Source organism: Podarcis tiliguerta (assembly GCF_965153285.1).
Source record: "Podarcis tiliguerta genome assembly, chromosome: 9".
Classification (NCBI taxonomy): domain Eukaryota; kingdom Metazoa; phylum Chordata; class Lepidosauria; order Squamata; family Lacertidae; genus Podarcis; species Podarcis tiliguerta.
Genome location: NC_139542.1, coordinates 30,543,275 through 30,554,647, shown reverse-complemented (window position 1 = coordinate 30,554,647; position 11,373 = coordinate 30,543,275). Strand labels below are relative to the sequence as shown.

Sequence of the window (11,373 nt, the reverse complement as noted above, 5' to 3'; positions counted from 1 at the left end):
AGGTAGGGGGCGGGGTAAGCCGCCTTTACACCAATCAGCGCATCGCCTCTCACGTGACCAACAAGTGCCTGGTGTTGTGGGAGGCTGGTGGTTGTTTTTTTTGTTCGCCGTCAGTCACGTGGCGCGTCACCTCACGGCTTGAACGGGAAGACGCGGAGTAAAGGAAAGGAGGGCGGCTGTGGGCGTGTGGGGAATGGCGTGATTCCCGTCCCACCCATTCCTTGCTTCCTGGTAGCGTCTCTGCTCCGTCTTGCCTTCGCTGCTGCTGCTGTTCTTCGTAAGCCGACCATGGCCGACGATGCTGTTTGGGAAGCTGTGCCTGAAGGGCAGGAGGAGCCTTTGCTGGACCCCCGGACCCCCAATTGGAGGTAGGCGGAGGGGGGCTGCGCTCCTTGACGGGGTCTCGCCTCGGAGTCAGGCCCCTGAAGAAGAGCCGGTGTCGGGTTGTCAGTCGCTGAGGGAAGGAAGCGCCTGGTGGTCCAGGCGAGGGCAGAAGTGTTGTTTTGTTGTTGATTGGGGGTTTGTTGTTGTTTAGTCGTGTCCGACTCTTCGTGACCTCCTGGACCAGAGCACGCCAGGCACCCCTGTCTTCCACTGCCTCCCGCAGTTTGGTCAAACTCATGCTGGTAGCTTCGAGAACACTATCCAACCATCTCGTCCTCTGTCGTCCCCTTCTCCTTGTGCCCTCCATCTTTCCCAACATCAGGGTCTTTTCCAGGGAGGCTTCTCTTCTCATGAGGTGGCCAAAGTATTCGAGCCTCAGCTTCAGGATCTGTCCTTCCAGTGAGCACTCAGGGCTGATTTCCTTCAGAATGGAGAGGTTTGAGCTTCTTGCAGTCCATGGGACTCTCAAGAGTCTCCTCCAGCACCATAATTCAAAAGCATCAATTCTTCGGCGATCAGCCTTCTTTATGGTCCAGCTCTCACTTCCATACATCACTACTGGGAAAACCATAGCTTTAACTGTATGGACCTTTGTTGTCAAGGTGATGTCTCTGATTGGGGGTTAGTGCTTATGGTATATTCCTATACTGTTCTAATTAGCGCCAAAAGGTCAGTAGGCTTTGAACTTTAGAATCAAATATTAAGCTTCCAAATAAAAATGTGAAGCGTCACAACGAATATTGGTATTATGGCGCTTCCTTTTAAAAGGGCTCTTATTATTTATTTTAATCCGGTGGCATTTTTTTAGTTGAGCCTTTGAAAGGCTTTCATTATGCCCATTTCCTGATTTTTAAAAATTGTTGTATTTAAATACTGAAGCAGGGGTTGTCAACCTGGTCCCTACTGCCCACTAGAGTGTTTCAGGATTATAGGTGGGTGGTAGGGCACAAGCTGAATCCTTCCATTGAGCACTGGTGGGCGGTAAGAAAATGTTACCATCAAGAAAGGTGCATTAGTGGGCGGTAGGTATAAAAAGGTTGACTACCCCTGTCATAGAGGGACTGCTCTGAGTGCTTATTATTCTTGAACAGATTGCTGTAAGTTAGACAAAAACAAGTGCCGAGAGTTGTTAATCTTTAATTATGTTTTCATTTGTTACAGATCTGATGGTGTTATGGAAACCCTGCAGCATTACAATAGCCGGTGGAGATCCATTCGGATAATGTATCTCACAATGTTCTTCAGCAGTGTTGGTTTGTAAAATAACGTACTTTGCAGCACCACTTTGATGTCTGCATTGAATGTAAATTAAAATGCTTTATGGAAACTTTTTTAATGGAAATGTATTGGTTCTCGAATGCTTTGGTACTCGGACGTTTTGGCTCCTGAATGCCGCAAACCCGGAAGTGAGTGTTCCGGCTTGCGAACATTTTTCAGAAGCCAAATATCCGACGGAGCTTCCGGTTGAGTGCAGGCAGCTCCTGCAGCCAATCAGAAGCCGTGCCTTGGTTTTCGAACAGTTCCGGGAGTCGGAATGAACTCCCGGAACAGATTAAGTTCAACAACCAAGGTACGACTATACATGTTTTGGCCACAGTATGGAGAAAATGCCAAAATTTAGTTGGTTGGTATGCAACTAAGTAGTTGCATTAAAATTAATGAATATTTCTATGTTATGTCCATTAATTTCAATAGGTCTACTGAGTAAAAAGCTGAATACCAGCCATTGTAAAGTATAGACAGGTTCTCAGTGCACTCTTGTCTAATTTGGAGAAAATGAACTGCTCTTTATCCTGGGTTTTTTTTTAAAAGGTTAATGTTCAAGAAAATCTTCCTGCAATATTTTGCTTGCAGCTATAATTTGGTTTCCTCCCCTAAGCTGCTATAGTGGGATTCTTATGTGATAAAGCTGTAGGAAGACTCTTAATCCAAATATCAGTTTTTCCAAAGTCTAGCTCAACTGGTTTCAGTTCAGCCTGAATAACTGGCCATAAACTCTGATACCTTGTGCCTTAATTAAAGCATGTGACTTGGTATGGGGAAGAAAGCTCTGTTGGATCATATATTTAAGGAGTGAGTCATAGATTTCTGATTGTTTAGTTGAACACATGCTACTAAAAAACCAATAGGAATAAAACAGAAAAGGTAATATATGCCTCCATAAAATTATAAGGGAACAGGTTGTACTTTGATTTTTCTGTGGGCTTTGAACATTTAGGGACACAATCCTTTTATTCAGACAGATATATGAAGAATGTTATGTAATGATTTAATAATAGAAGCATAACTTCAATTATTTACATTGCAGGTTTTTCTATTGTGATTATGTCAATATGGCCCTATCTTCAACAGGTAACCATGAGAGTTTGAATTAGTTATCTGTTTTGTACTTGACTATAAATGAGTTTCTTTGTTGTGATATTTGAAGTGGTTGTCTTAATCTGGGATGATTTATGTCAATTTTGCAAATTCAGGCTGCTGAATCAAAAGAGGTTTAGTTTAAAACCCTATTTTTCAAAATATTACTATTTAACATTCATTCACTGTTTTATGGCTCGTCTAAAGTGTGAAGAAAACGTAGTTGAATACTACCCATTGGTTATACCTTAGCATTGTAGCAGTGCTATAGAGAAAGCAGTTCATAATTATTTTTATAAATTGGGCATTAAGCAGGGTGGTTTTAAGAAGCATCTTCCAAACATAGTCCCTTGTTAGTTCTACGGTGGGCTTGCTCACATTATTTTCGGTCACCTTGCAATGCATTATACCTTTCAACTTTCTCTCTCCAAATAATTCTTCAGTTTTAGCTAATGGATAAATTCAGTAGTAGGACAATACCTCAAAGTATTTATATTACCTTGGGAAATGTTGTGATGCTGTTTGCTGGGAACTGATGAATGAGATGTGCTTGTTTTTGAAGTTGCTTTTGTTGTTTCCATAGATAGATAAAACTGCAGATCCAAGTTTCCTGGGCTGGATTATTGCTTCATATAGCATTGGTCAGATGATAGCATCTCCCTTCTTTGGCGCATGGTCCAATTACAGGCCAAGAAGAGAGCCTCTTGTAGTTTCAACCACCATTTCAGTGGCTGCTAACTTTCTTTATGCCTATGTCCATTTACCTACATCACACAACAAATACTATATGCTGGTTGCTCGAGCTCTGGTGGGATTTGGCGCAGGTAATTGTAGAAACATTTACACTGAAGATTGACAGTTGTTGTGTACTATTTAAGGCAGCTATGCTGTTAGGTTAATCAGAATCTGATAAGCAGCTATGAAATCTATCTTGCTTCATAGCACCACTTGCTACATCACCAGCAAGGTGTAATTCAGAAATTGTGTAAATATATAATTTCCATTGTTGCTTAACTTCAAAATATAGACTCATGGTCTCCCAATTTTACCAGGTGAGTTGCCCATAGCTCTCTGTGGCCTTGCAGTTGAGTCAGTGGTAGCCCAAAGGTGCAATATTTTTAAGTAGCTGACTCACTAGTGACAGAGATCCACTGTGAAATTGGAGGGTCTGAAAAAGCTGCTATATAAGAGATTTGGCAAGAGTAAAAGCATGGGGAAGTTAGTGCAGTTTCTTCAGGAGCCTTTTACACGTTAGGCTTCAAAAATGTTACGTAAGAAGCATGAGCTATTAACTCCTGACTGCTAAAGAGTTCCAAGTTACTGAAAAGTTTTAACAGCTGAAATTAGATGGATACAGTTGTGAATAATCACTTCAGCGAAAAGGTGTCTCTGTAATCAGATGGCTTTCAATATCTGTGAAACTCTTTAAAATAAGACATGGCGGAAGAGGAATAAATGTAACATTTCTAGTAATTTAGGTAAACAAAATTAATTCCTAATGTTTTATTTGTGTCAAGTAAACGTACTTCCTTCTGTTCATCTTTCTTTAGGAAATGTAGCAGTAGTTCGGTCATACATTGCTGGTGCCACCTCTCTTACCGAAAGAACTAGTGCCATGGCAAACACTAGTGCTTGTCAAGCAGTGGGTTTCATATTGGGACCAGGTACAACGTAGGTTGTATTTTCATTATTTTCAAATGAAACCTGATGAATCAGAAAGACTTCAAATGTTACGTCAATCATTTGCATATGTATGTGTAAATTTAATTTTCCTCCTGTGTTAAAGTAAACTTTAGTTAAAACAGTATTTGGAAGAAAGTTGCAAGCTCAAATGCTAAGGATGATACCAAGGGGTATGAAGATGGTTTATCATATGCTTTTAATGTACTGAAGCAGCAGGTTTGGGTAATAGTTCCTAATTTAGGGCTGGAAAAAATGGGACCATTTCCACATCAGAAGCACTCTTGGGTTCCATGCACCTCAATACCTATGGTGCTTTTCATTTATGGTGACTACCTTGGGGGACAATGTTAGTAGTTCATCATGCTCTCTAACATCTATCTGGGGTGGGGAATCTATGGCCAAAGCACTGATGTTTCTGTGAGTAACTGGCCCTTCATAGGAAAAGGGTTCCCTGTCCCTTGTCTACAGCTTAGTAAAAGGTACATTAAGCAGGCAAGTGAATCAGACCCTATTGAGCTTAGGGCTCAATAGGACTTTCTCCCATGTAAACGTGTAGGATTGCAACATAAGGATAATGTGTTCTTTCTAGTATAAGAACACAGAATGTTTACGTTTAATAATTATAATTTTCACAAGGATCTTTTATATATATATATACATTATAGGCAGCGTTAAAGTCATCATTTCAATCCATGGAATCCATATAATTTGAAGTGATTTATTTTTGTTTTGTGGAATAAATGCACTGTTCTTATGAAATACTTTGTATTCCATGTTCAGAGCGAAACATCAATATTTGAACATGCTCTTAATGTTCTGTTCTAACTCTATTCTGTTTTGCATTAGTTTTTCAGACCCTCTTTACGCTTATTGGAGAACAAGGAGTCACATGGAGAACCATTCATCTTCAGATAAACATGTACACCACACCAGCACTATTTGGAGCTCTCCTAGGAATCATCAACATTGTTTTGATATTTGCTATGTTTAGGTAATTAGAAACTGAGACTGTTCTAAAACACCAAGTGTTTATCCTTAATTTCTCTTTTGTGCGGCGTAGGGGTGTCTATGCATATGTGATTTTTAAATCTTTGTTCCTCTTTGGGACTTCTAGATTTTATTTTCTTCTTGGATCTAACAAGTGCGCACTCTGGATAAATATATTTTGGCTCTATTTTAATTCCTTGATGTACACTATACAGTAGTGGCTTACTTTAGCAATGGCAAGTTCTTCCTGGCCTTTATAGGGAAGAAATCATCTCTGTAACTTTGTGCAAATAATATGATTCATTTTCCATGCTAGTTTTTACGGACTACTGCAAAGCTTTCAAACTTTTTCAAATTATTGTCATTTAGGGATTTATTTTCCCATTCTGAAAATTAGAAAAACCATCTCCATGATACAGAGTTGAAAGTGGAGGACTTGCCACTAAGAGTTTTGAAGTCCTGGAGCAATCAAGTCCAAACCATATGCCAAATTCCTTGGAGTAGAAATCGAAGTTTAGTTTGGGGGTAATCTGAACTTCATTTTTTCCAGAATAAATTACTGAGGACTATACTTGTTATCTTCTAAGAGCATGGCTTCATTTTTCTGAGAAGGTGAAATTGAAATCTTGCTGGTGGAAATGAGGGATCATTTATACTCATTTCATTATCAGGCTAACTGATGTTTGTCAGGCGTCAGCCTTCCAAAAACTAACAGGACAGTTGCAGATGGATTTACTTTATGGGAACACTTGATTCCAATAGCTAATGCAAATTATTCAGTTTTATGGCATTCAAAATTACTTCAACATGACCTAGAAAGTTACTGAACTGATGTTGACACAAAGGATTTTGAGGAATTGGGTTAGAAATGATAATAAAATGAAGTGGTTAAATATTAAAAACCACTGGGAACATAACATGATATTACAAGATTGAAATGTATTGCTGTAGCTTGCAAAGCTTTCTTAGTGCATTAATTATTTTAATGAATAATTATTTTTAGAGAACATCATGTAGATGACATGGGAAGACCACAAAGCAGCATTAACTTTGAAACTGAAGGTAATATTTTTGTAGAAAACTTGAAATAAAATATTGTAGTACACTTTGAAATAGAAATAGAAATGGCTACTGTGAAACTTCACATACAAAGGGCACTATCCAATGAAATAGTTCTGCTAGTACAAGGATTTGTAACTTCTATTCTTTGCTTAAACTATTATGAGAAACTATAGCTTCCTGTTACATTTCAGCTCTGAAACAATAGCTCAGTCCTTGGTTTAATATTCTAGATAGTAACCCAAGAGTAAACTCTAGTTTTCCAGATGTAACAGAAGACATTTTCTGTTCTAGTTCGTAAGTGAAAAGGAGGAAAAGACTGCAGGGGCTTGCCTCATTTTGACTTAATAAACAATGGTTTATTAAACCAAGGTCATTACCTCTGAACTGTGTAACACTGTCCTATTATTACTTTTTTTTTTGTTTTGATACAGAAAACGAGCAGACGAGTCAAGATAGTCAAGCAACCATTGACCATGTGGCTGTTGTATCAACAAACCTTCTTTTCCTTGTTGTCTTATTTGTTTTTGCAGTCTTTGAAACGTGAGTATACTTGATTCTCCAATATCTGTTTTTGTAGCAGTACAGTAAGACCCAAAGTCATAGCAATAAGAAACCCAGCTGTATTCCCATAAGCAGTTCATACTGGAAATCTCTCCTAATAACCCCAATATAAGAAGATCAGATTTGATAGTTGAGGATACACAACTGAAATTTCAGCTGGCACAGCATTTCTTCTCAGCCTTTTGGCTAAGGTCAAGTGTAGCACATTATACAGCACAATAAATATATGTAGCACTTATTATATAAGCAAAAATAAATCTGTCCCAGATCCAGCCTCCCATGGAGTTTATAGAAATTTGGACAGGCAGAGAGAGGTACCACATACATGTTCAGGGAGAGGCATTAAGTTCCTCAAGGAAAAATGTGATAAATTATAAACTCATATTCCAGTTTAATGTGTAGATATTGCTCTAGTTTTAAGGATGTGCTGATATGGGATTTAAAAAACAAGATATTATGATAATGCTTCATCTAAGCCAGTACAGATTCCAGAACATTCACATCCAGTCAATAATTCAGTGGTATATAAAATGAAATTTTAGGTCTCTAAACATTTCAGTATCCAGACAGAAAAACACACATTCTTAGTATTTGTTGCTCATCCTCTCAGAACTTTCAAAAGGTGGTTGGTTTTTCTCGGCAGGTGTTTCTTCTTATTCTCCTGCTTTACCACCTTACTGTAGTCAATCTGTTCGTTATCAAATATCTACATTTAATTATTGTAGAGCTGAGAGACCGTTTAAGCCAGGGATCCACCATCCTTTTTGGACTAGTGGGCACATTTTAAATTTCGAAATGGCGTTTATCATCATTGCAGTGCGGCTCCCTTTTATAAGTGAGGGAAATGGCGCATGAAACAGAGGAGTACAATAACTTTTATACATCAGTTCAAAGCAAAGCCTTAGCTATTCAGCTTGTTACATTTCACACAGCATAGCAACATACTTGGCTAAAGGCCTTCAGCTGGTAAACTCTTCATCTTTCTCACCAACAGTTCTCTTTGCTAAGCATTCACTTCTACTAACAGCCCAACTAATAATTTATTTCAGTTCTTGCTTACATGGCTTCTTTTCACAAAATCCTCCTCTACATACTTTTGGCTTTCTCCATTTTCTAGAATCTTTCTCATAATTCCATAAGGGGCATCATACAGCACAAAGTCAGAGTACAGTCAAGTTGAGGCTTTCTCCATAATTGTATCTCTGTACTAGAAAACACTTAACCCATTGAATTTCAGCCTGCCATGCAACTGTTAAACGTAGGACAACCCTATTTCCCCCTCAGTGCCAATCCTAGTCCAAAGCCTAGGGTGCCATCCTGTTCCTGCTTACTTAGGAGAAAGCCCCATTAAACACAGAGACTTATTTCTGAGTAGATAGGTGTTGCCTTGTACTGTAAGTTAACTATACAGTGAACTATTTTGTAGTAGTATTTGCAGAAAATATCTTAAAGGGGCAACATGAACTGAGGTGAACCACCATAGGAAGATGCATTCTAGTTGCTTCGGGAAGGAAGGGCAAACTATGACAAGTCCAAGGGCTAAAAAAATAAGACAGAAGCAGAAACCTGTAACAAAGGAAGGGGAACCCAGCAGCTCTTTAGGACCCCCAGAGATTCCTGTTGCCTGGTGTCCAAATAACTCACTTATCAATAACCGTAGGCACAATTTGAGAATACTAATTTGTTTTATTTTATTCTCTAGCATAGCCACACCGTTGACAATGGATATGTATTCCTGGACCAGGAAAAAAGCAGTGTTTATCAATGGATTAATCCTTGGTGCAGTTGGCATTGAATCTGTCATTGTGTTTTTAGCAGTTAAAGTACTTTCCAAAAGGTAAGTTACTAAGTATGATAGCAACAAATTCTGAAATTAAAAGGTTTGATGAACTCTAGGTTGCAAATGATTGTCCATAAACCTTTCTAAACTAGTTGCTTGTAGCACTAGTAGCACCTACTAACATACCTGTATTGTTAAGAAAAGCAAACAGACTTTACATTTGCTACATCTTACATTGTACACAGATTTGGTTTAGTTAGCCTAAGTATGAATATTGTAATCATAGTTTTCGTTATCTGACAGGACTGGTGAACGTGCTATACTTTATGGAGGCCTAGTGATTATCTTGGTTGGATTCTTTGTCTTACTGCCTTGGGGACATCAGTTACCTAATATCCAGTGGGAAGGTAAAAATATTAATATTAAACTTCTAAGCTTCCTGCTGAAAATCTGTATATGATACCTTGTATTTGCTTTTTCACAGACATAAAGAATAATTCTATTCCAAGAATGACTTTTGGTGAAAGCCTTGCCTCTCTCCGGACACTAGAATGGATGCTTCCATCCAGTAATACTACTGAAGCAACAGGATGTCCTATGTCACAGTCCTGGTGCCTCTATACTCCAGTCATCTATTTCGGCCAATATATCACTACTGTCATTCTACTAGGACTTGGTTACCCAGCCTGTAATGTCATGTCTTACACTTTATATTCAAAAATCATAGGACCAAAGCCCCAGGTAAGAAAGATTTTTGTGATGTGTGTAGATAAGGTCTTTTCTACAAATAACAAAATTAATTTCTAATTTTGCTAGAAACTTTTGCAAGAGTGCCAGTAACCTTGCTGAGCTTGGAATAATGTTTCATTGTCTTGATGAAAGAGTGTTTTCTTGCTAGAGGAGTTCTGTGCCATCACACAAAGAAAATACCATAGAGCAGTGGCACTTTGTTGTAGTCTAGTCAATCCAATTGTAGCAGAGGAGATCACAAGTTATATCCAACTAAACCATTGCATATGTGGAATGGAGCTCCTCGTCCCTCACATCCCTTGCATCAACCCCAAATCTGCTCTCACTGCAACCAACCAGATGCCTGTGGGAAGCCCACAAGCAAAATCTGAGTGCAGCAGTGCTTTCCCTTCCTGCATTTCTCACCAGCAGGTATTCAGGCACATCCTGCCTCTGACAGTCTTATATGTCTGTCTGATAGAGAGAAAAACTACTCATCCTTCCCAAGTTTATTCTTTCTCCCATTTCTTCTGCACCCTTCACATCTTCCTGTGGTGTCTGTGGGAAAGTGAGGCCTCAGGAGTGTCAAGACTATGCAACTCCAAGTGAAAGTGGAGAAAGTACTATATGCCACTCCCTTAGCAACACATGCTGCCAAGTTATGTGTGGCAGAGAAAGTGGCCTTGTTTACACAACATACTATGTGGCAGCAAGACAGGATAAGTAGAAATTGAAGTTAAATGCCACATAAGTCTGTTTCCTGGCCACATTAGAGGGGATATGCAAAGCCATGGGTTCACTTTTGGGCCCCTTCCAGCTTATCTATCAAATGTTTGTATGCAAACATCTAGTTAAATTGTCTTTTTTAAAAAGGTGGCCTAAAAGTCAATTTTAATCAATTTTAGAGTTAGAAATAAGTTTTTTTATAAGAATGGCTTGATAATAGCTTGTGTTTGAATGTTTCAGAAGTTTCGCATCAGCACTCAAAATTCTCTGATCTGTTCTAGGGTGTCTACATGGGCTGGTTGACTGCCTCTGGAAGTGCTGCACGTATACTTGGCCCAGTCTTTGTCAGTCAACTCTACACGTACTTGGGACCCCGCTGGGCATTCAGCTTGATATGTGGAATTGTTCTTCTCTCTCTCTTACTTTTGGAAATTGTGTACAAGAGACTTGTTGCATTTTCTGTCCTATATCAGAGACTTCAAGAGCAGACCTCCTAGCTGTGGGTAACTATTATTCAATCTTTTTTTTTGTTTGTAGCCAGTGTGTCCTATAGAAATGCTATGTTTTACTGCTGATAATTTATTGTCAGACATATCACTGGTACAGCACTGAACATGATAATGAAACTGTTTTGATGCATATAGTTCCAAAAGTTCACACAGTTCCTAATTCTACTTACTGTGGTAGTGTACTTCTTAAAATGCCTTGATTCTGTGAATCAGGTCTTATTAAAAGTGTTTTTCAAACACAACTTGAAAAAACTTTGTATTTAGGCACTTTTATAATTAGCTACCTCTTCTAAATTTTAACGAGTGCTTTCTAACACGACTTAGCAGAAACTAATAAATGGTCTCACTTAAAAGTGTCTTGTTGACAGTTCTTGTTTTATAATCGTACAGAATATTTTATACAAAGGAAATTGTTTCAGAGCATTTTTTGGGTTGGACAGAAGTACAGCCAAGGGACAACTGTCCAAGATGAGAAAGAAGAGTGTTGCACCCAAGGAGCAGGGTTTCACTGGCACAGAATCCTTCCACCTCTGTGACGCAGCCCTCCCTGGTCATGATAATACATCAGACCATCTGCTGCAGGAGGAAAGCTAT

At 38.9% G+C, this 11,373-nt stretch overlaps 1 protein-coding gene across 2 annotated transcripts in view; it reads left to right on the top strand.

Annotated features, from left to right (window-relative positions):
• The window catches only part of MFSD8 (major facilitator superfamily domain containing 8), a 114,090-nt gene extending 102,958 nt beyond the window's left edge, over positions 1-11,132 (top strand). Inside the window, exons 1-12 of one of the 2 annotated variants that reach the window (XM_083457419.1) lie at positions 72-368; positions 1,546-1,637; positions 2,693-2,736; positions 3,326-3,566; positions 4,293-4,406; positions 5,272-5,416; positions 6,416-6,474; positions 6,906-7,014; positions 8,738-8,872; positions 9,119-9,222; positions 9,300-9,556; positions 10,552-11,132. In XM_083457419.1, the coding sequence (XP_083313545.1) occupies positions 289-368; positions 1,546-1,637; positions 2,693-2,736; positions 3,326-3,566; positions 4,293-4,406; positions 5,272-5,416; positions 6,416-6,474; positions 6,906-7,014; positions 8,738-8,872; positions 9,119-9,222; positions 9,300-9,556; positions 10,552-10,767 (1,596 nt within the window). In that variant the 5' untranslated portion in view covers positions 72-288 and the 3' untranslated portion in view covers positions 10,768-11,132. Of the gene's footprint in view, positions 1-71; positions 369-1,545; positions 1,638-2,692; positions 2,737-3,325; positions 3,567-4,292; positions 4,407-5,271; positions 5,417-6,415; positions 6,475-6,905; positions 7,015-8,737; positions 8,873-9,118; positions 9,223-9,299; positions 9,557-10,551 lie in introns of those variants that run through there. The other variant, XM_083457418.1, reaches the window with a different exon arrangement.
• Positions 11,133-11,373: the final 241 nt, after the last annotated feature.